The sequence below is a fragment of the Heteronotia binoei genome, chromosome 2 (assembly GCF_032191835.1).
Source record: "Heteronotia binoei isolate CCM8104 ecotype False Entrance Well chromosome 2, APGP_CSIRO_Hbin_v1, whole genome shotgun sequence".
Lineage (NCBI taxonomy): Eukaryota > Metazoa > Chordata > Lepidosauria > Squamata > Gekkonidae > Heteronotia > Heteronotia binoei.
Window position 1 is genome coordinate 145,776,391 of NC_083224.1, and position 25,748 is coordinate 145,802,138.

General features: G+C 40.9%; 1 protein-coding gene across 1 annotated transcript in view; it reads right to left on the bottom strand.

Moving 5' to 3' along the window:
- Positions 1-4,911: 4,911 nt before the first annotated feature.
- HFM1 (helicase for meiosis 1) overlaps positions 4,912-25,748 on the bottom strand; it is a 74,322-nt gene continuing 53,485 nt past the window's right edge. Inside the window, exons 27-36 of the mRNA XM_060233033.1 lie at positions 21,830-21,987; positions 21,640-21,743; positions 16,165-16,302; positions 13,942-14,037; positions 13,302-13,420; positions 10,973-11,055; positions 10,729-10,832; positions 8,962-9,198; positions 6,267-6,372; positions 4,912-5,038 (exon numbers count right to left, since the gene is read on the bottom strand). Coding sequence (XP_060089016.1) covers positions 4,912-5,038; positions 6,267-6,372; positions 8,962-9,198; positions 10,729-10,832; positions 10,973-11,055; positions 13,302-13,420; positions 13,942-14,037; positions 16,165-16,302; positions 21,640-21,743; positions 21,830-21,987 — 1,272 coding nt within the window. The remainder of the gene's footprint in view (positions 5,039-6,266; positions 6,373-8,961; positions 9,199-10,728; positions 10,833-10,972; positions 11,056-13,301; positions 13,421-13,941; positions 14,038-16,164; positions 16,303-21,639; positions 21,744-21,829; positions 21,988-25,748) is intronic.

The window sequence follows — 25,748 nt, forward strand, 5'->3', positions numbered from 1 at the left end:
TTAGGGTTGGTGCTGTAGCAGTGCGATTCTTCCTCAATCTCCTTTTGTCCTCAAGACCAGCTATGCGTGCGTTCTCAAAAGAAGAGACAGCCTGGTGGATGGTGTGCCTCCATGCTTTGCGATCTGAGGCTAGGTCAGACCACTGGTGATGGTTGATGCGACAGGTGCCAAGGGATTTCTTCAAGGAGTCCTTGTACCTCTTCTTTGGTGCCCCTCTATTTCGATGGCCGGTGGAGAGTTCGCCATACAGGGCAATCTTGGGAAGGCGGTGGTTTTCCATCCTAGAAATATGCCCTGCCCAGCGCAGCTGCGTCTTCAACAGCAGTGCCTCGATGCTGGTAACCTCCGCCCGCTTGAGAACTTCAGTGTTGGTCACAAAGTCACTCCAGTGGATGTTGAGGATGGTGCGAAGGCAGCGCTGATGAAAGCGCTCAAGGAGTCGCAGGTGATGACGGTATAAAACCCACGATACAAGGTAATGGATACATATAACATACATACAGACCTAATAATATATACAGAGGTAACACAAGGATGGATGAACAGGGTGATAAATACCGATCGTAGTCTTCAAGAAAGGCTCCAATGGCAACAAATGAGGGAGATGGGGGAACGGACCGTCAACTGATCAGGTATCAGGGGTGTATTTAAACAGCAGGATTGGGGTACTGTAAGATGCACACCAATGGGGAGTTGGGTCAGAGGTTATAAGGACTACCTTGAGCCCTTAGGGGGTAGGAGGTGCAGGGGCGAATGACAGGCGGTCAGCTGGTACATGACCTCAGGAAAAGGGGAGGTGCGGTGGCCAATGGCCAGTTTATTCGGGGTATCTGATTGGATGCCCATATCCGGCCAATGAGCTGACCTGGCCCCAGTTGCCTGATTCGGTTTCTAGATGACAATGGGCAAGGGGGAGGCTCCAGTATGACAGTTAGGGCAAGGCATGGGTGGAGGTATTGGGTGGAGGTGATTAGACAAGCTATCCAAACTTATCTATAAGTGACAATAGAGAGTCAAATTGATACCTAAGGCGACACCCGATTTATACAAAGAACTCTGGCTCTGAGTGTAGATGTTCTTCCTCTTCTCTACTCCTCTACTGGCACCATCTTTTGTCTTGGGTTCCGTTGGACAAAGGCTTAGGCAGTTTGGCAGGATCCATGCCTAAGATAAGCTTGATTGCCTTATGCAGAAGTGACAGCTGTTGCGTATGTGAGCCTCTCACTTCGTAGTCATGGAGTCTGGCACTGCAGGAAGATGGTCGCTGATGATGTTAGCCTACCAACATGGCTTTCGTGGTCAAGGCTGGAAACCACTTGTTCGGACAGTTTCTGGCGGCGCAACTTCTTCCACTGCAACTGCTGAGATGGTACACGCACGGAGCGGCTGGAAACCCATCTGTTCTTTTGGCTAGCACTCTTCCAGAGATATAGAGTGCTGTTGTAATGCTGAGGCTGTTAGTACTCACATAAGTATCTTCTACTCTGGTAGATAAAACCCACATTTCTCGGCAGATGTGTGTGAGTTGAATCTCCAGGTACCCTGGCAACCAAACGGGTGATTACGATGTCCGTATATTACTGAAATTAGGGGTCTTTCGCTCACAGAAGGAGGCAGAGGCAGTCTCTCTAACTAATTATCTGGGTGCTGCTTTCATTGCCTTGAACAGGGCTTTGCATATCAAGACACACTCCCTGATGTAGCCAATCCTCCTGAAGCATACAGTAGACCCTGCACTAAGAGCCTTGTAGGCTCTGAGTCTTGGAGAATTGGCTACATCAGGGGTGTGTGGCCTAATATGCAAAGGACTTCCTGCTACAAAAAAAGGCCTGTCTGAAACTATAATCACTATACCATACTGGCTTTCATGGGGTAGCTACTATTGGAACATTACTAAGTATCTAAACCTAGGTAAGTCACACAAGTTGTGTGGTGTCAAGACACCCAATAGTTTCTGCTGCACGTGGCCATGATAAGTCCTCACTCAAAAGCCAAAATAGCACTGGAAAGGGCCTTGCCCCTCCCCCTGCCTTTTACTGACAGAAGCCAAGTCTGTTTTGTTTGCCTAGCAAATGGCCACTGGCATCCATTTCTTAATGCTACAGGTAACCCTTTTCATTGGGGGGGGGTGGTTAACCCCCTTTTAAACACCTTTTTCTGTAAATCCAGGGCATTTTTTCAGGTTTGTAAGATCTGTCTCATCTGTTTATCTCTGGTTTTAAGTATACACAGATTTGGCCAAGTTGTCAATAAGAATACATGATGATAATGATAATAAATGCTTAGTAAGAAGTGTAGTGATTCTATGTCAGAATTTGTGACCTAATGGCAGCTTTATAACCCGACTCAGAATGTTGCTCTGATTGACTACAGTGCTAGTATAAGTGTAATGGCCAAATACTAGTTGGTGAGAAAGCTATACTGTTACACAAGCAAACACAGGATGATATGGGATGTGGAAAGGATAAGTACCTCAAAGCCATTATGACTACCACAGCCTAGCCACCTCATATGTTTAGAATAACCTTTTATAATGCAATTACAACTGACACAAATTGTATGGGATTAACAAACATAAGATGCTACTATAGTTTTGCTGGTACAAGACACTGTGTGCATTGCCAGTACTATACATATGTATGTATATGCACATACGTGCTGTCAAGTCACAGTCAAGTTATTGTGATCACAGCAAGGGGCTTTCAAGGCAGGTCAGAAGCAGAGATGGTTTACCACTGCCTTCTTCTACAGAGCCTTATACATATCTTTAGCAATGATTAAGAAGATGGTAAAACTAAAACACAACTATGATTCTTGAAAACATTTGAGTCAATGGGAATCCTGGGTTTGAACTTTGTACTTATTATTGACCCTACTAGAGAAGGAGGGAATAAACTCAATTAAAACAATATTTATTATTATTTTTATATCTGTAAAATGGCTCAGAATGGGCTCAGGGCGGATTCTAACATGGTAAGACAATTAAAACCAGCAATAAAACAAACAAACAATCAAACAGTTAAAACAGTTAAACTATTAGATCAGAATTAATTTAAGGCAGCATGAATGGTGTGAACACATAAATAGAGACATAATTGTCACAGGCAACTTAGATGTTCAAAAGATGTTAACTGTATCAGCCCGATTTTTAGCAATCAAGATGGCAGTCAGTGCTGGGAGGCCAATTAGATGGTATAATAAAATCCAATATAAACACCAACTAGCTTTTTAAAAGATCCAGGTGGGCAGCTGTGTTGGTTTGAATCAGTAGAACAAAGCAGGAGTAAATTTGCACCTTTAAGACCAACAAAGTTTTGTTCAGAATGTAAGCTTTCGTGCGCTAGAAGCATACTTCATCAGATTATAGTATGGAATGGCAAACAGTCCTAAATATAGAGAAAGTGGGCAGGGAATTATTATGCAAAATCCTGGAAATATTTTTGAGCAGATTAAAAGAATCACAATTTGGGGTCTGTTGTTTGTTAGTTTGTGTTGACTGCTACAAATTATTATAAAACTTGGAACAAACACCTCCCCAGAACTGAAAAGGGATATTGTTTTTTTTTATCTCATTACATATACTAAATCCACTTTCACCAAGTATAGCTATATATCCATAGTATTCCAATGTATTTCTCTTTTAGAATAGTGTATCAGAATAATGGGGGGTTTTTTTGTATTGGCATACTCAAATAAGGGATATTGGCTGTTTATCTCATTACATATACTAACCAATCTTTCACTATATTTTAATGTATTCTTTTTTTCCTAATGGCAAACTAGAATGACGTTTAGGTGTGTGTTACATGTTTAAATTAACCTCTGAAAAACTAATACCCTCGTTTTAAACCTAGAGATAACATTACAACAGACTCTTATTTATTGCACTTCACGCCTAATGACATAGACATCAATTTGCTATTTTGATTTTTATTGCCTTCTTGCTGTTGCAGCCCAGTGAACACAAACTAACAAACACCAGACCCCAAATTGTGGTTCTTTTAATCTGCTAAAAACATTTCCAGAATTTTGCATACTAATTCACTGTCCACTTTCTCTATATTTAGGAGTTTGCCATTCCATCCTATTGTCTGATGAAGTGTGCTTCTAGCACACGAAAGCTTACATTCTGAATAAAACTTTGTTGGTCTTAAAGGTGCAACTTGACTCTAGCTTGTTAAAATGAGTTTTTGAAGAAACCTTTCCAGTAAATGCACATGAAATGAAACCCCATATATTCCCAGATAAACAACAAGAGCACAGAAACTTATAAATAACTAGTAATAAAATATTTGAAATATAAATATTCACACAGAAGCAAGGGGGTTTTTTGTAGCAGGAACTCATTTGCATATCCCCCCCCCAAAATGTAGCCAATCCTCCAAGAGCTTACAGTAGGCCCTGCACTAACAGCCCTGTAAGCTCTTGGAGGATTGGTTACATCAAGGGTATGTGGCCTAATATGCAAAGGAGTTCCTGCTACAAAAAAAGCCCTGCAAAAAAGTATTGACTGGCAAAAAAGATCTGTATTTTTACTTACATTGATTTTATTTCCATATTCTGTAGGTGATTTCATATATGATGGAGAATTCAAGGAGGAAATGTCAGGATTTTGTAGGCAGGTATCAAGTTTTTCTTTCAATATGAAAGAGCTTTAAAAAGTGAAAACAATAAAAATGTTGGGGAAATAAAATCTGAAAATGAGGGAAGTTTAAATAGTTTTAAATCTGATGACCCACTTGTGTTTGATGAGTTGAATACCATCTCAGGGTGCTATTAGTCTACATACACAAATGTGTACATTCTACAGAGTTACACAAATACATCTGTTTACATTGTATACATCTCTGCTTTTCCTGTACATTTAAGAGATGCAATACATTCAATGAGGAAATAAAAAACCATAGCAAGTTATGGTCCTTTATTTAGAAATGATGTGGAGCCTGCATGATACATTTCATAACTGTGGCACATGTACAGCTCAGAGCAAAATGTACTGCCTTTTCCAAAGACACTTTCTGCATACTCAAGCATTCTTCTAAAGCATGAAATTAAGAATAGAAGACTATTTTGTACATTCTTTTATTATAATTAATCTTTACCAATTATTGCCCAGTCTCCAAGGAAGGCTTGAACATATGAAGCACATTTCATACATGATTGTACATGAATATGAATTTCAGTTCTTCTGGGGTTCAGAAACTTTTATAAATCTTGATGGCTGTCACAGTATTATTAACCACTTTAAGTAGTTGTGTGGAATGGCTTTCTCTGGGCCAATGTGATATGCTCAAGTGGCTTTAAAACACCTGTGCCACTGCTATTGCTATTGAAGTCTTATCATATCCTAGCTGGCAGGCAGAGGGTGTGATCATATGGGCTTTCTGGCCTGCCATCCAACCTCCAGATTTAATAGGGGTGCTCTCATATGCGCACATCTGGCTCCTCATGCCATATTTGCTAATTATGCTTGCCTCAAATGAGAGTTTACAGGGGAGTGACAATTCTGACAGCTGATACGTTTATGCAGCAGTGGGTTCAGATTTTTCACTGAATCGCTGCTCTGAATTTTCTCAGGATCTGGAATAAGGTGTTCTTCATGGAAGTCTATGGGTTGTTCTCCCTCAAACTGTGCTTTGAATGGGTCTACAGTTGCATGACTTCCAGGGCAGGCTTATCTACTTCAAGGACAGTGGTCCTTGGGTTGGATTACAAGGTTTGAAAGTATTAAGGAAAGGTATTAATATCAACAAGTTCAATACACTGCAAAGTTTGTTGCCTTTGGTATCAGCTAGGATTCGAGCAATATACAGCAGTTCTAAATATATCAAGATAACACCATTAACCCTGTTAACTGTTTCTAATTTAATCTAATCAAACCTGTAAAACATCCTAACCAAATTTCTAGTAGGGGAACCCTATCAGAACTCCTACCAGAAAAATACTGAAATATAATTAATATTACTACGTATATACAATGCTTATTTTACTCAATCAAAACAATGGTTACTGTCACAAACATTCTCACAGTGTAATTCCTTCAAAGTTCAAACATTTATTAATCAATGTAAATATATTTCCTCAGGTTTTAGGATTTTTCTTTTTACTCTCCCATATTAAACCAAATATAAATAATTATATTAGCATGTAAAAGTTTTTAAATGCCCACTTTTCTAGCAGTTAGTTTTCCAACATGCAGTTGAAATAGCAGCCACACTAAATATACAGTTCATGGTTTATATGTAGTATCACTACATTATATTTACCTTTTTAAATGTGCATCTGCATATTTTCTCTGTGTATCATGGAAATGGTATTTAGTTCTTCCTGAGCTCTTAAGGCATGTGTTTCTAGATCCCAGGGGGGAAGGCTCTAAAATATAAAAACAACCCAAAATATGTTGCATTAGAGCAATAGGTCCATTAGAGTGGAATTCTAAGGGGGGGCAAACTAACAGCTACGTTGGCAGAAGGCCAAGTTGCGCCGCTCTAACCCCCTCCACACCTGCGCAAATGGGACTTGTGGATATCGTCAGGTGCCTCAACGTACGCCTGCCCATGGTTGCCAGTGGAGCAGCACCCTGTCCTTCCTGCAGTGCAACTGGGGTGGAGAAAGCCATGCTGACGCAGGAGGGGGTGGCCCCAGAGGCATGGCCAGCATTAGTCAGCTCCCTAAGACCTTCCATCCTGGGAACACCCCTGTGAGAGGTGTAAAGTTACGACAAGGAAAATGCTGGCATATCCTATAGACACTCATTGAAACAGAAAACAAGGTCCGCCACCACCACCACACAAGCTTGCAAACCCCTTAGGGAGCCATGTGATTGCCTCACCAAACTCCTCATGCCCAGGCCTTGGCGAGCCCCTTCCCCAACACCCAATCGCCGCTCTCTGCCTCCTAGTAAAGCTTCCGTAATGGCCTCACAAAACTCTTCAGGTAGGGTAGGGCATGCGGCACGGGACTTTGCCACGGAGCTCCGTGCCATGTGGACTTAGTGTCAGGGCCAGAGCACTTTGGTGGTGGGAGCTGCACAGAGAAGGCACATAGGCAGTACAGTGTGAGCTATTTGACTTGAGAGAAGAGCAAAGTCTCTACTCTGTGGATAACCTCTCCCGTTTCCAAGCACCAACAGATATCCGGCCTCGTTCCCACTCCTGGCAGGGCAACAGAGGGGTCTGGCAGCTGCTTCATTGCCTGTGGGGAGGCAGGTCAGCGACTGTCCCTTTAAGAGAGTCCCTGGCTAAGACACAGCCCCATGCTGCAGCTACCGTTGCTGAGGAATTACAAGTGAGGCAGGAATGCTTTAACCCAGGACAGGTGGGTGTGCGTTGGCTGGTTCCATCATGTGCTGCAGGGTTATTTTTTTTAATTCCCCCACACACCTCTGCTGCCCCTTTCAAGACAGGACCTCCCTGGCTGCAAGTGGTGTGGCACTCCTCCCCGAGTGCAATGGGTCTCTTTCTCTGTTTTGCGGGTGTGGATTCAACAGAGGCTTCCATGTGTGGCAATTCAACCCCCCCTCTACTCAGCCAGCTGTTCCTGCCCTCCCCTCCAAGTGCAGCCTGCTCTGCGAGACTTTCCAACTTGCACCCAGGATGCTCTTCTACTTGGTTGCAGCACAATAAAAACTTAGATGTGCAGCTACTTTGTCTCTCCTGCTTGGCTTCTGCTTCGCTCTTCTCTGCCCCTTTCCTCCCCACCCCCCACCACACTGTCAGTGGACTCCCCAAGGGAATGTCTTGGCAGGTGGGCTTGCTTGTTTCTTGGGGGGGGGGGACTATAAGCCATCCCACCACGAGGCTGGACAGGGGAGGGGGTCTTTGCCCCACACATCCCATGGGAAGGGGGGTGGCCTTGGGGCCATGTGCCACATCTCAGCGTGGCCAGCCCAACAGCCTGTCCAACCCCACGGAGCTAATAGAGTAGATGCATGGCCAATGTCTCGCACTCTGAGTTTTGCGGCCCATGGGGGAGGAGTTCCATGCACACAGCAGGGTGACATGGAGGGTCTCTGAGTCTGTGTTGGAGGAGGTTGCCTGTGGGACTTGGTGGCATGCTGGGACTCTGTCTGCTTGTTCCCGTACACACATTCCAGCTGCTGTGCTTGGAAGCGGACTCATGCACTTTGTGCTTCCTGTTTTTTGTGGCTCACCAGGGGAGCATGCCTCTGCCTATCTGCCTGCCATTGGCACGAGTCTTTGACAGTGGGTGGGCACAAGGGGGTTGACAGCCTCTCAGGGGCAGGCTTTCCACCTCCCCTCCTGGGCATGTGCAACAGACTGGCCAATCCTGTGGTCCTGTGCTGCTCTGTCCTTCCCCCCACCCCCACCTCAGCAGCGAGCCAATAGCGCACACGCAGGCAAGATCACCATGCTGCTGGCTTCTCTCTTGTGCCCGCTCATATGCCTACGCTCTCCCCCCCACCTGGCGTAACTTCTCCCCTTTGGAAGCCAACTAACGCCACCTACATTAGTTCTACACTCAGGCGAGACTCCGTGGTAGAACTCAGGATTGGTCTGTTAAGGTTTCAGTACTCTTTTAAAGCTACAATATACGATCCACACACAAGTTAGGCATTAAAGTTGAATCTAAGCTGTTTGTTTATTGGTATCAAACTCACAAGGACCAATTTTTACTTGTTTATATCCATAAATTCAACATATCAATTCAGAAAGATGTAATATGATTACTGAGACTAGGAACTAAAATGCACTTCATTGTTATAGGGGCCTGAGGATTACAGCCCGAGTCATCTGCCTGATGAGTGGCCATGACCAAATTGTTATCATTTTCAGAAATTGTGCTTTGCCTCCCCAGATTCAAAAGTACTCTTTGCATCTTTTGTACAGTGGGTTAGGGAAGAGATTTTTTTTTTTTGGCCAGATTCTGAAACTGAGTTCTGCACATGTAGCAAAAATAGTTTTTATATTAAAAAATGTATATTATAGGCAGCTGCTTTACCTGATTTCTCCATATCAGCACTAAAACTGCTGGCATGTAGTAAACTCCCTTCATCATAATCATCCCAAATCTCATCTCCTAATTCAAAGTTCACATTCAAAGGCTCTGAAAACAATGTGTTGCCTTTATCTGCATCTGTCAAGTTATTCATTAAAGATTCTTTGAGATTTTTGTTTGAAATTATTGTCCGATATCTCTTTTCCTTTAAAGTTGCAGGTTGTTTGCTTACAAAGAAACCTATAATCGAGCATAATACAGGTGAAACAGTAAAATGATTTGAACTAATTTAAAAAAAAAACTGGGGGATTTAAGATATACTTGAAGTACAGTGCTGTCTACAGTTTTTTCAACATAGTTTGGGGAGACAGGTATGAAGTATTTAAAAAGGAATAGGCATTATTTTAGAAATTAACCACATTATTCCACATCTCAACAGCATTTAAATTTCATGGGCTGTACAAGGAGTCAATTATCAATCAAACATTTAAAAACACAAGGTTGATTGGCTGAGTGATTCTGAAATCACTCATGGGCTGTACAAGGAGTCAATTATCATTTCATGGGCTGTACAAGGAGTCAATTATCAATCAAACATTTAAAAACACAAGGTTGATTGGCTGAGTGATTCTGAAATCAACAGAAATATATCACAAATATATTATAACAAGCAGAAACCTACAAGAACTTGTGGGAGGGATCTCATTCCCCCCTCCCCCATTATTTGCCTGCTTCATTCTCTCCTTCCCATGCAACAATCAATGTAACTTTATCTGACCTTCTGTCTTCAGCTCACCCCCACCCCCAGCAGTCTCTATCTAGGAAAACTGGCCCAAAATCACTCCATGAGCTTTCACAGAAAGATGAGGATTTGAACCTGGGTCTGCCAGACCCTACCTTGAAGCTCTAACTGCTACAGCCCATAGGCTTTCATAGGGCTGAACAGCAGGAATCAGCCAGGTAAAGCTGAGTCATGCAAGTCAGGTAGTATTAAGTCACCCAGTGGTTGCAGTCAGGTGTGGCCATGATGCCTCCTCCCTCAAATGCCAGAACAGTCCTGGAAATGACTCTGCCTATTCACCTGACCTTTTACTCAGAGAAACAAAGTCTGGAATTCTGTGGTTCCCTAGCAATGGCAACTGAAGGAATATGGTTCATAAAACTACAGGCGCCATTTTAATCATTTTGGAGGGTTTTTTTTTTTAAAAAACCCATGTATTTTAAAAAAAAATCACATTTTTCTGCAAACCTTCGGCATTTTCAGGTTCGTAGAAAGATCTGTCTTGCTCATTCACAGCTCCAGTAATCAGATTTAAGTATCCTCAGATTTGTACAACTTGGCTATTAGAATATACATGTAGGTAGACAAACTAAACAGTATCTTTTAAGAAAGCAAAATAGCTTTTATGTTCCCCAAAACTCTTTATCAGGCAAGAAGCTGAAGGACAAAAGGATATTTCAGGCTATGATTTTAAGGCCACTTGTTTGTATTTTGTACAGGATGTGTTGCTGTCTTAATTAGATTAAATTATGCTAGCTGGAGCTGGCAAGTGTACATTTGGCACAATCACCAAGTACTGGTTTTCTTCCCATGCTGCACTCCTGCCTTACTGACTCTTCAAGGGAGCTGGGATGATGGGGGCTATGGATGATAGAGTAGGTCCTTCCCTTCATTTTGATATGTGCTGTCCACTGATTCAATTACGCAACTAAGGTCAACAGGACTTAAAATGTTTAGTTTCAGTTTGACTAAGCTCATTGGCAACTTACCAGTATCACTGAAATCTTCAGGTTGCAGCTGAACTCTTCCAGGAACATCAGATTCATTTCCCTCATCTAATGAAGTAAATTCTGAATGTGGTGCATATTCTGACCTTCATTAAAATGAACATCAGCACACACAAAAAAATCCAAATTAAAAATAATTTTATATAGAAAACAAAATAATGTATGTTAATAGCAGAGATAGCAAGGAAACTGGACAAGAATTGCCATTGTTTTGGTAGCACTGTACCTTGACAATCTTGGAAGTAAAGATTTAGGAGTATAACCAAATTGCTTAAGCTGCAAATTCTGAGATTTAGTTGACAGATTCATCTAAAATATAAATTATAGATTATTGTTGTGTACACATATGATAAAATATATCTGGTAGGTATGTACAAATCAATCTACAAAGTGAATAATTCTGTCACCTTGTCAGGAATGAAAAAGTTACATATGAGCAACATTACTTTCCCCTACCTTATGAGAGAAGTTTTATATAGTTAGAAAAGTCTGCAGTTTTTTTTTTTAAAAAAACACTCATGAATTAAATGAACCAATTTAGCCAGCTACTGCTATGTAGGAATATCAGCAAGCCCATGCTGGCTATAATCTGTAATTTTACTAATCACATTTCATTCCCTATTACCACTTCTCTGAGTTACTCTTCTCTGAATTCCTGCAGCAAGAGAATAGCATTTCCAAACCCATATATATTTTACTAAGAGCAAAGTGATCCCACAGAAAGACAAACTACTTCATTAGGAAACATGCAGGAAATAAATTTTATTTCTGTCAAAATGTTAATTCTACTGTATGTTTTACACCCACACACACTCATATGCATTCTCACATACATATCTATTCATTCATCCCCACTTTGGTTTTCTATTCTGTTGCATATCCCATACAACTTAAATCAGACAATTTATTAGAGAAAAGTTCCACATTTCCAAAGGATTCATTCCTGGCAGTTAGATTTACTGATTCCAAAGGGGGGAGGGGATGAACTCTATTATACAGAAAATGAGTGGGGGAAAATGCATTTTAAAAGTTAGAAGAAGGCTCTTTAGATTGGAGGAACTCTTCACACTTGAGCCAAAATAAAAGGTGGGGTATAGTAAGTATTTAAATGCACACATACATACATACATACATACTCACATACACTAGGCTTCCCAACCCTCCCGCTCTGGCAGGGGACGCCAGGATTTCCACCCTCTTCCCCCGCTCCCCCAAAAAACGGAAGCGGGGGGAGGGGGGAAATGGTGCCACGACCATGGCGAGCCGCCCCATCCCGGAGCAGGCAATGCCGCCCCCTCCCCCCACAGCTGCTCCTCCGTGGCGCTGTTGGGCCAAAGGTTGCCGAGGGCAGGCAAGCAGGGCAAGGGGGCTCTGCTCTCAGCCAGCAGGGCGTAGCTGGAGGCCAGCACGTTCTTCTTGCCCTGCGCGCACATCCGCCCCACCACCCTCCCGACCACCTCATGGGGGCTGGAAACGCGCTCAGCGGCCGGCGGCGCGGGCAGCCCCACGAGGCACTGGGCCAGCAGGCCGCAGTAGGCCGGTGCGTCTCCCTCCTGCAGCAGCTCCCGATTCCAACCCAGAGGCGGAGCGCGCGACGCCGCTGCGCTGCTGCCCTCCCCCCGCAGCTGCTCCTCCGAGATGGGTCCAGCTTGAGCCCATCTCGGAGGAGCACCCACGCTCCCCGGCGCCGTTTTTCCCCCTCCCCCTAGCTCCACCCCAGTGTCTCCTGGCTCCACCCCCAAAGTCCCCAGATATTTTTTAAATGGGACTTGGCAACCCTAACACACACACACACTTTACTCACTGGACTGGAAGGATAGCCATAGGACACAGAACAATGCAGATACTAGCTCACAAAATAGATAATGATTTACTGGGAAATCAACCAAAATTCATTTTATAATACAGTGAGATATTACAACCACTGTACCTTATGTACAGAAACATCCTAGATCTCAATGCTACCTACTGACTTATAGTTGTTTTTTATTTGAACAATAAATGGGAGTGTTTATAGTTTACTTTGGAATTTAATTTTTAAAGAATTGTAATTTGTTTGTGGTGCATTGTTTTTTAATTTACTAAAAATTGTTTGAATTTTTTTAAAAATTATTAAAACATTTTTATTTAATGTATGCTGTTACTCAGTATTCCTATTGCTAGATATGTATTTTCTCAATCCCCAATATACACATTATGTATGAAATTTGAAATTACCTTTTTTAACATACATTTTATATATAGGCATTCTATACTTTCCTGATTTTTGATGTATCGATTACACCCTTTTACCCCAATCCTAAAGAAATCTGCTTGGAATTAAGTCCTAATAAATACAGTGAAAATTACTTCCAATTACACATGCATGGGATAATTTCCATTATCCTACTCTCTTTTCTGTAATAATTCTTAATCAGTTTTTTGCCTCTTACTATTTTTCAACAAACAGTTGACTACATTTCACTAATGTGCCTACATTTCACTAATAAAATGCATCTGCAAAATAAGTTTGTCAGTAAAAGTATAGTAATAAGACAATTACTGTAGTTGTGCACCTTTAATTGTTTGACTGGGGGAACAGCAGATACAGCATCCCGGTACCTCAAATCAGCAAGATATGAAGAAAATTTTGACTCTTTCCTCAAGTCATATTTCTTTGAGACTCCAATTTTACCTTTTAAAATAACATATTTCTATTTTAGACTTTTATTTAAAATATAGTACCTAATACAACATAAACACAATCATGCATCATAGTTTTAATACAAACAGGTACCATATATTTTAATAATTCTATTTTTATATATATTTTTAATATTTAAACTCAATATACTTGTATATATATTTGGTTTTTTGTTTTCTGTGATTGATTGTAATGGCCTTTGGCTATACACAATTAGTGCTATCACTAGTAAATGTATACATAATGGAAGCCAAGGGACAATGTTGTCTCTCTGCCACGTTTCTTTCCTTCTGTGTGTCCTGATGCATGTTCTCTCGAAGACCCCCCACCCCTCCATATATAATGGTGTACATGTTTGGAAAACTAACATTCATATTTCTATATGTAGGGAGCTGATAGGATCATTTCATTGGGTGGTTGTTTTTTAAAATTGCATTTCCATAAGTAAGCAAGCTGGTCCTTCAAAAATAAAAGTTACAAAAATAAAAGTTACAAAATGGGATGAAACTTACAGCAGTCATGTCCACATATTTCTTTATTTTTACAATGATGGTTGCATTTTCTGTTTCCATGCTTTATGTCGAGGATCTCTTTGTTGCAAGTAGCTCCTAAATTAATAATATGTATTTTTAATACAATGTTATTTTTATTGACATTCCTTAGATACAATATGGAAGAAATAAACTATGTTGTTGATATTTGCTCTTTCCTCAACAGGCCATGACTTCTTAAGTTATGTTAGTCATGTGAACACATGAACATATACTTTAATCATTGGTCAATCAAGTACAATCTACTCACTCTTGTAATGCCTGTGCAGAAATCTTGAACAAAAGTCTTCCACATCCCTCATGACTTGATGCTTTTAACTGGAGATGCCAAAGATTGAACCTGGGACCCTTTGCATGCAAAGCAGATGCTCTATCACTGAACCATGGCCCTACCTCTATAGGCACAGCTTCACCTCCATGTAATTGCAGACATTGTTCAAAAACAGGAACATATGAAGTAACTGCCTTATCCTGTCTATCAGTTACTTAACAATATGGAAGGCAATATGAAAAGTGATAAACCTGTTGCAAATTTTGGTGAATTGTGAACTCTTGTAAAATCTTTGTTCCTATTCACCTTTATTCTAAAGTTAATGTCATCAACTGACAGTCTTTGTGTATGAATATTTTATTTCTTAAAGCCCAGTACCAGTGAAGTCCCATTACTGTGAACAATGTTTCCTGAGGGAAAGTGGTTTAAGGAACATAAATCTTCTAAGGCATATCTATTTTAAAGAAAACATCATTTAAATCAACAGGGTTTAATTCTATTCAGGATCAAGATGTCTTCCTATTTTTTATTTAGAACAAAGTTTGAGTCCAGTGGCACCTTTAAGATCAACAAAATTTTATTCACAATATAAGCTTTCATGTGCAAGCACACTTTGTCAGATACATCAAAACAGTTTCTTCAAGTCTTATTTATAGCAGGTGGGGTGTTTGGAAGGGCCACTTAGAATCAAGGTGCATAAGTGCTGAGTGATTATAGCTGAGATTGGATGCAAGAAAAATCAGTGAATGGAAGTACATTAGCATACAAATACAAGAGTTAACAAACTGTGAGAATGAGGTTTAAGTCTAGTGGTAGCTATAACTCAAATAAAGGGTACAAGTGAGAACTGACTTAGTTTGTACACTCCTTCAGATTCACTGAAACAGATTTTCACAGATATTACATATAAGTACAGAGAGTTACCGGTAGTTGCCAGGAAGAGCTAATAAGAGTCAAGATGCATAAGTAACTGAGCAAAAATATGGCTAAGATTGGAATCACACATTAGGTAAGACACTTAAATAGCAGTAAATTTGTATACAGATAATAAAACGAGTTAACAATAGATGTGAGAACTATGTTTGATTCTAGTGGCATCTTTAAGACCAACAAAGTTTGATTTCTGGGTAAAAGTGAGAATTGAATGACTTGGCACTTGCTATATTGCTATAGCATTGGAAAGCTATAGTGACACAACAATCATTTTAAAGAGAGAGAGAGAGAGACTGGCCTTTACACCTTGAATGTTTGTCTGTGCTCCTACTAGGATTTTCCATTGACAACTGGTAAGGTAGATGTGCCTTAATCTTTGCAGCTGCCCACTCAAGCCTGGCTGGAGAAGAGCCCACCTCACCAGCACACAATTCCTCTGCCTCTCTAATGATCCACACAAATCTCAGTGCAAATATAAACTCAGTTCAATACTTTGCCCCCTCCCCCCACTTGTCCCTCTATTTCTCTCCTCCTTCTTGGCACTCACTTTCTCTTTCTCTCCCATGCACATGACAAACATGACTCTTTCTATCCCCAAGCCACTGAGAGTTGGGCAGAATGTGCACAAGGGTGGAGAAGGCCTTGCCAGGTGAGCCCCCCCATCTGGCACTGATTTTTTTTAAAGTCTAAAGAACCTCAATTAGAAGGGCAAATAGGGGGGAGCCCTAGAAAATGGCATTGATGTAGGTGGGAAGATCTGAAAACTTGCACCTCCTTATCCTCATGGTGACTAAGCCCACTTTTAGTACAATCTTTTTTGAGGGGGTGGGGAAATGCAGCAAGGAAAAGGAAAAACTGGAAGAGGGACAGTTGCATGATGATATTGTGTGAAAGCTGTGAGAAAATATGCTGCTGTTTGGGATGCTGGGCAAAGAAAATCATCTATGTGAAAGCAGCCATCATAGGAAACTCTTGCTTACCTTTATTAATCTTGGCTGCAGGTGAACTATCAGATGAACATTCACCTTCTAAGTTTCCATTTATGCTGATTGTTTTATTTCCATACCTCTTTGGTCCTATGTAAACAGCTTTAAATTTTTGCTGAATATCTAGACCAACTTTTACAGAAAAAAACCGCAAGGACTTATTTTTCAAATAATTCAGAATCATTTTCATAACGTTTCCTACCCCCCCCCCCCCAGCATAAATAGTTCAACAGTATTCATGAGTATTATTAGAAAAGGAAATGTATTTTACTCTTAAATATGAAGTACTAGAATTTTATAATAAAGCACAGGTTTACACATTCAAAAGAAATTTCTCATTCACTGTTGCATTTTTCTTTCCTCCATATATCAAAATTCCATAGCTGTCTTATGGAAATGTATGATCAACTTTGCTTTGGATGGGCTAATAAAAAAAAAAGTGGATGGGCTAATTTTAAAAAAGGATAAAGGTAGTCCCCTGTGCAAGCACCAGTCATTTGCGACTCTGGGGTGATGTCGCATCACGACATCTTCACGGCACACTTTTTTACATATGAACATCACAACATTTTCATGGCACACTTTTTTACGGGGTGGTTTGCCATTGCCTTCGTCTGTCATCTACACTTTCCCCCCCCAGCAAGCTGGGTACTCATTTTACTGACCTCGGAAGGATGGAAGGCTGAGTCAACCTGGAGCCGACTACCTGAACCCAGCTTCTGCCGGGATTGAACTCAGGTCGTGAGCAGAGCATGGACTGCAGTACTGCAGCTTATCACTCTGCTCCACAGGGCAAATTTAGTACAAATATTTACTGTCACTTGGTGTCATCTTTAGTCTTTGACGTTAAGCAAAGACCATCCTGAGACTCTGGCATTTAAAAGGTTATATGTATGTTTTGCTATTTTTGATTTAAATCTGAAACCTTTCAGTGATTACTACTTTACTGTTTCCAGGAGAAGAAACCCCACAAGCTCATCAGTTCTGTTTCAGTCTGTTTCAAAGCAACCTGGCTTTCACTGAACTCCAGCTGATTCTGCACCCGCTCCCCCACACTTCTAGCACCTGAGCAAAATACTTGGTTTACCTGATCTTTCATGCCAGCCTCTCACTTTAAACAAACATTTGAATCTTATCTAGGAAATTTCTGCATTTGTCCGCAGAGGGGAGAGCCAGTTATGACTGCAAAATGGAATGGGAAAAGCTCTTGAGCTATACCTCAGGGAAACATCCATTCTTTTAGAGATTTATCTTAATCATTGCTACCAAAGAGAATGCTATTTGAATAGCCATTAAGCAGCATAACTCTAACAGCACCCCTTAAGTGGCAGAGGGTCCAGGGAATGGTGCAGAACACATCCTGAATACCCACCAACAGCATGTTCTGTCATAAGTAAATTGTATAGTACAATATGTCTTTAAGAATGGATACAGACGTTTTCGATTAACTGGACATATATTATAATGTGAATTGTCACACTGAGAAACTTTTCTCCAGAAAATTAGTGCTTGGAATCTTGCTGTCCACTACTGAAGGGTAAATGTTGTGGTTTTTGACTTTTTATAACTGTTAAATGTCATAGATATGGACCTATTTGTGTACTATTATAGACATAGGATAGCAAAAAATGAAATGGCTGGACAGCGTTACTGATGTAATTAACATGAATTTGAGCAGACTTCAGAGGATGGTGGAAGACAGGAGGGCCTAGCGTGATTTGGTCCATGGGTCACAAAGAGTCGGAATCAACTGTGCAACTGAACAACAACAATAGATATAGACTGAAATTATGTCTCTCTGAGGAAGAATTAATTGAAAATGACTCCACAAGTCAATGGTATCCGTCAAAAGGCTTGAAAATGTCCATTCCATTGGGAGATACCTTTCTTTGAGAAATCACAGAAACATAATGTAAAAAACAGGATTTATTTGGAAGCCCTTTATTGAAATTAGAGGATCAGCACTAGCACATTTTGTACCTACTCATTTGAAGAGGCTGGAACATACTTCAAGGACTGCTATTTACTGTATATTCTATGTGGAAAGAACTGCACATATTTATTGTATTCTATGTGGAAAGAACTGCACACATTGCACTTTATATTGTCTTTATTGGATTGCTTTATTGGATGTTGTAACTGTTCTATAATTCACTTTTGAAATTAATATGTAGTGCATTAGTTACTTATATTCATGGCTTCTTATTTGTAGTTGCATCTGCTATACCGTGAATCTCTCTTGATTGTAAGCTCCAGGTGATGGCTGGAGATTTTCTGGGATTACAACTGATGTCCTGGTGACAGAGATCAGTTCAGCTGGAGAAAATGGCCACCTTAGAAGCTGGACTCTATGGCCTGATACCCCACTGAAGCCCCTCCTCAAACCCTGCCCTCATCTGGCTCACCTGCCAAATCTGCAACCTGGAGATAGTAACCCTTTTTGTAACATGCAAAAAGTTGTGGGAAACACCTACTTTGTTCTTATTTAATTTTTCAGACTAGCCAACACCCAAAATATAGCCATTGCAGTATTTTTATATATTTATGTTACTTACTAGGAATAAGGCCCATAGTGGGAATAAATACAATGGGCTCTAGAAAACAGTAGAGTCCAGTAGCAGCTTTAAGATTAACAAATTTTATTGTAGTATAAGCTTTCAAGAAATACAGCTCTCATTGTCAGATGCATCTGACAAAGAGAGCTATGTTTCTCAAAAGCTTATGCTACAATAAAATTTGTTAGTCTTAAAGCTGCTACTGGACTCTTTACTATTTTGCAGCAACGGACTAACATGCAAACTCCTTGGGCTCTAGAAAGAGGCTCAGGGTGAGTGCCCTGGCCTTGGCCAGGGAGGGAAGGAAGGAAAAGATAGAGGGAGGCAAGGCATGCTTCCCCACCTACTTTCCTATGGCTGATCTCCTTAAGGTAACTCTGATAATAATGAAAACAGCTCGCAAAACTTCTGAATTTCTAAGGTAAAAGGGTCCTAACTTCTTTCTGAAATATCAGGTGTAATTAACGCAGTGTCTTTGTATCTGAAGATTGACAGCTCTAACTTAGAGCAATCCTGAACCATTTATAATATTTACCCTTTTGTACCTTCTATAAAAGATCAGAATAACATTCATTATGCTAGAAGCTACATTCCGTTGTGGCTCATTTCGCTAAGATAGGTAAACAACTGTTCAAGAGTTCAGCATCTCTGGGCTGCTTTGAACTACTTCTACTGTGATGACAAACCTTCCCCATTAATTAAGAAATACACACTTCCTGGAGAAAAAAACTCTTGTGTGAAAAGCTGTGTAAAAAACTAAAAAAGGTGAATGCCACATAAATGCATTTTAAAGAGTTGAAGTTTAGTTTAATGTACTTCTGAATTCTCTGCCTCCATTTCCCTTTCTCTGAGATTGATATAGATCTAACATGTTTTCTGTCTTGGCTAACAAGCCTTAAATTAAGGAGGCCACCCCATCCCAATTTTTTGTTCACCCAATCTAACAATACTCAGAAAAAAAACTGCATTCTTTAAAAGGGGGTCTTCCAATGCAAATAGTTAGCATTAGGCACAGTTTTTTGTCTTAGCTTAGAATCGAGGCTCTGAGCTCAACACCGGACCATGGGCCACCAGCACAGTGACCGCAGGCCATCCCCCCAACAAGGGAGTTTTTCTTAACCTACACAGCTGCCTTCTTTCAACCTGTATAGTGTCATCACCCCCACCCCCACCATGAACTCAAGTATCCACAGTTTCAGTACCCAAACTCTGACACTGCTTCACAGAAAGGAAAGGCTCCAACCCCCAGCCTGATCTCTCCCTCTTTTCTACCCCCACCTCCATCCACAAGGAGCCTCCCCCAGCACCCTGCCCTGCAGCCCGCTCACATGCCTTTTAGAAAGCTTTCCACCTGTGAGGATCCCTTGCCTCCAGCTGTACTGGTAACCACTCTCAACTACCCAGAAAGCATTCCATTTGTGAGGAACCCTTGCCTTCAACTGCATGGTTAACCACCCTCAACTACATCAAGGCATTCCTCCAGGACACCCTCAGATTCCCTCTCCTCATAACATTATTTCACAACTTGGTGGTGATTGCCCCAGGCCTCCACTGCCTCCCTCAATGCCCCGTTCTCCTCAGGTATGTGCCTCTCTGGCCACACACCCCTCCAGCCACTGGGTGCCTGGACCAAACTTGGCCTTACCTTGGACTTCCAGCCACAACTGCCTTCCTGGGCCTCTCCTCACCTCCTCCCCCTGTTCCAATGTAGTGGCCTGCTCCTGAACAATCGCTTTCATGGGAAGCCCAGTTCCCTCCACCAACTGCCACCCAGCCTGCCATCAATGAGCCTTGCTTTCACTTGGTGAATTATCACCATGGCAACAGGGCCAGTCTGCATATGTCAAAAGTGAGTCATTAAAACATGGGTTGCCTTTTATATAAACAGGATAGTAGGCCTTTCTCACCTAGACTCGGAGTCAATATACGGAGTGAATGAGTAGGTTTTGTGGCCCAATTTAGGAAACAATCTACAATAGCTATCCTAACTGCAAAGATTTACAAAGCACTTTTATTTAAATAAGTTCCCACTTTCTTCTTATATACAGGAAACAGGTTTTACAGTAATAAAATTGAAAATGAAGAAATAACATGGATTCACTAATATACATATAAAAGGAATGAAATACAGTATAACACTTATTTTAAAATGAATATACCGTATTTTTCGGACCATAAGACGCACTTCCCCCCCCCAAAAAAAAGTGGGGGGGAAAGTGTGTGCGTCTTATGGTCTGAAGGTATGTACCTTCGGGGGGGGGCGAGGGGGCGATCTGCTGCCTCTTCCTCCGATCCGGCGCTTCCCCCGCGCCTGCTTGCCTGGCTCCATATTCTTCAGGCAAGCGTGGGATCGCTCCACGTGGCCCCAGCGCTTCGCAAGCGCCGGCTGCGGAGGGGGCAGCGTGCTTCCTACTTCCCTGTGTGCCTGCCTTCAGCTGTGATGTTTAAAGCAAGCGCTGGGATCGGTCCCTCCCCCCTCCGATCCCAGCGCTTGCTTTAAACATCACAGCTGAAGGCAGGCACACAGGGAAGTAGGAAGCACGCTGCCCCCTCCGCAGCCGGCGCTTGCGAAGCGCTGGGGCCACGTGGAGCGATCCCATGCTTGCCTGAAGAAGATGGAGCCAGGCAAGCAGGCGCGGGGGAAGCGCTGGATCGGAGGAAGAGGCAGCGGATCGCCCCCCAGGAGGAAGGTGCGTCTTATCCTCCGGTGCGTCTAATCGTCTGAACAATACGGTACTTTTATTTTACTTTTAGCAAAGTAAGCGCTTCTAATCATGTTTATTTGGAATTAACTTCCACCAAATTCAATTAACTGAGTCCCTGAGTACTAGGGATTTCAGCCTAAAGCAAGAGCTTCTCAGTTTAAGCAATTAGCACTGTTGGGTTTAGGATATGGTCACATAAATTAACTTACCATATTCAGAACTGATTAGATTAATGGAAAGCTCCTCAGATTTAACAGCTCTCCTTACTTCAATCTTTTTAGTCCAATTTCCAATTTTTAGCATAGCAGAATCCCTACAAAGTATATAAAATATCTAATATTAAATAGATACAAATGGAGACATTTTTTTAAAAAAATCAACATTATTGAAAATACTCACATAATCTTTTGCTTAAAAACCACCTGATTATCATCATCTCCAATTATTAAAGTTACATAGTGATAATCCGGAGCAGTTCTCTTTATCTGCAGCTGCTCAAAGTTGGTTAATATGACTGATACTAAGATTTCAGCTATTGTTTCACTGTATTTTGGCAACTGGAAAAAAATATAAAAAGAAATAATAAAAGTTATTATAATTTTCCACATATTATATGACAGGGCTTTTTTTTTTGTAGAAAAAAGCCCAGCAGGAACTTATTAGTATGTAAGGCCACACCTCTGACATCACCATCAATTGCATACTAGACCACACCTCTGACAACACCATCATTTTCATACTAGGCCACACCTCTGACATCACCAAAAGTTCTATTTTATATATATATATATATATATATATATATATATATATATATATATATATATATATATATATATAGCCATCCCAGAAAAAAAATCAAATTCCAACACAATACTCAATCACAAGAGCCAGCATGGTGTAGTGCTTAAAGAAAGACAGAAAGAGAAATAAAGCAAATAGAGGAAAAAGACTGACTTACAGAAAGAGAGAGAGAGAGAAAGAAAGGGGGGGGAATGAGAAATAAGGCAAACTGGGAAAAAGAAATATTGACAGAAAGACTGACAGAAATAAAGTGTGGGGCAATGGAAAATAAGGCAAATGGACAGAGAAAAAGAAAGACGGGCAGAAAGAAAAAATGAATGAATGAATGAAAGAAAGAAAGAAAGAAAGAAAGAAAGAAAGAAAGAAAGAAAGAAAGAATGAGAAAGGAAGGAAGGAAAAAGGAGGGAAGAAGGGAAAGAAAGGAGGGAAAAAAGAAAGAAAGAGAAAACAAAGGAAAAGGAAGAAAGAAACGGAAAGGGGATGGGAACAACTCACCTTAAAAACTGCTGACTCAGTGCCACACGGCTTGGCCCTCTGAGCTCCGCCGGCCTGTGCGACAATTGGAGGCCCCCACACAGGCGCGGCTTGGCCCCCTGAGGTCCCCCAGCTGTCACAATAATGGGAAGCCCCCGCACAAATGTGGTTGGGGCCCCTGAGCTTCACAGTCAGTGGGATGTCAGGAGGCCTCCATACAAATGCGGCTTGGCCCCCTGAGCCTGGCGGCCAGCCAGGAAGCTGCCTGGGGTGAGCCAGAACACTGACGTGGGCAGCTGGAATGCTGCTCCCGTCAGCCAGAACAGTGTTCCAGTGCATTCTGGATAAAAAACCCCCACTGTTATATGGTATAAAACTACCAAGAGTCTTATTGATGAACTCATTGGATAGCTGTGGGGTACATGAACATCAAATGTTTTTCCACAGGCAATGTCTAATAATATATACTATAAAATTTGTGGAGTTCCTGGGTGGAGTCACTGATTAAATTTCCACTCCTAGGATAACAGAGTCTCATTAAAGTGTTCACTTCACATTATTTGCAGTGTTTAGCTACACTATTATTTATTTATTTATTTATCTGAGATTTATATCCCGCCCTTCCCACTAGGTGGCTCAGGGCGGCTTACAACAAGTAAAACTAACATAAAATATAAAATTAAGCATTAAAATTAACATTTCATAATTTATAGTTAAAAATCTAAACAATTATATTGGATTGTTATAAACAATTATTAATCTAAACAATTAATCTAAACAATTAATCTAAACAATTATTATTGGATTGTTATAAACAATTATTATATACATAAACATAAAATAAATGTGCTTCCTTCTCATAATTTATAAAGTTCAAAAATACATCATTGTCATTTAATTTCCATGTACTGAGGTGCAGGGCTTTTTGCATGAAATACATGAAGTTTTGTCACCTACACAAAAACTACTTGCCTTTGCAAGACAATTGCAATGCAATCCTATGTAAATGTATTCTAGTCTAAGCCCACTGATTTCAATGGGTTTACATTGGGGCAACTCTGCATAGGATTACACTGTTAAAGGAGCTGGCACTTGCACCAGAAATTGTTTATAACAATCCAAATACTGAATTTTTTTTGAAGCATCTTCTATACTTTTCAACTTTCCCCCCATTTTTTTTCTGTAGAATTTCTTTCACACATATGCATCATGCAGCCATTCCAAAAACCAACACAAAGCAAATAACCTAGCTGGCAAACAGCAGCTGTGTTCAAGCATGGTTCCTTCTGAGAAGACAGGGCATGGTTGTTATATCAGAACAAACTGTCTATTCCTGTCAGCAAAGATCTACTTTTGGAGAAAATAAGCTCCTACCCATTAGGTGCTGGAGTGAGCAACTCAGCATTCATGGACAGTGTGGATCACTCTAAGTGCATCACTCTAAGTGTGTATAGGTGCTATCTCCTTTAATAGGATGTCTCTCTTTAACATAACCTGGGAACTGCCTTCTGACCATTCTTCGTTTTTCGCTTTGAGCTCTCACTCATTTTACATGGCCTTTCATGGAGACACATGTCTCTACAGGACAGTACTGCATGTACAATGCCCTCATACTCTTGTACACATGATGATGGATTACCTGGCCACTAGTGACGGGGGAAGTACTCTTTAAATTAAGCTTCTTTCTCTTCTTTTGACTGCAACATGAATGTGAATGGGATCTTCTTGAATAAACCTAAGTTTACCCTTTTTTGTAAACACTTCCTGGGAGATTTATTAACTGCACTCAGTATCACGCTTCTATGACTGGGCAAAACTCTGTTATATTAACCAAATATATCAATAGAAAGTCTTAGCTTCCAGTTTGCTCCCAATCTCAGTTCAAAGTATAAGCTTTTATTTTTAAAGTCCTGAATAGTTCAGGTGCACAGTACCAAAAGGACTGTTGCCTCCCCTATTACCATGCCTGAACTCAGAGATCAATGTATGGAGTTCTCTACCACGAACTTGCCTTGACCAGAAAGGACTAAGAGGAGAGCCTTTGGGGCTACTGCCCAAGCTTATGGAACTCCCTACTCTAGCAGGTAAAGGCGGCATCATCTTTTCAGGACTTTCAATAAATAAATAGATTACAATGAAACTACTTCTGTTCCAGAAGGCCGTTAGATAAACTGATGCTTTCGAACTCTTTTATTGTGTTTTTATCCTGAGCTCATTATTTTTAAATACTTACATTATTTTACATTGTTATGAGCTACTTTGGGGGGCCCAGATGGGGGTCAGAAGATGACATATAAATTAACTAAATACATAAAACTCCATAAGCATGCCAAATTACTGACTAATCAGACAGGTCTACTTCCAAATTTCAATACAATCAAGATGACTAAGGCGTTGAAGAACCTTTCCTATGAGGAATGGCTGAAGAGTCTGAGACTTCTTCTATTCATATTCCTAATACATCCTGTACTATTCTTTGCATGTTCTGTATACTACATACTACAACCATTAAAAAAAGTATCTAGAGACAACTAAAAAACAACACGGGGGGGGGGGAACAATGGTGCAGAAAAAAGTTTTAGACAAATCACCACTTCTCGGACTTATTTTGTTAAAAACCTCAACTGCCTATTTCTGTCTCCTTACATTTCTTCCATGCAGTTATCATAACCTTACTGTTATTAACTTGAATGCCTTATTCAGGAAACAACATGGTTGCACTGAACACAACATGAAAGAACGTTTTTGTGATTTTTAAAACAATTAAATAACCAATCTTTGTGAAAGATAGGGGTGGAATCCAAGGTGCTCTGCCCTCTGCAGATAGAATGTGTTTTCAGCACACAGAGGAAGTGTTTTACATCCATAATAGTGCAACGAGAAGTTAAATTAAATCCTGAGGTGTCCAGTGTTCCCTCTAAGCTGAGTTAGCGTGAGCTAGCTCACAGAGTTTTAGCCTCAAACATTTTTGTCTTAGCTCAGGAAGGATGACCCCAGAACACACTAATTTATGCAGTAGCTCACAACTTTAATGCCAGTA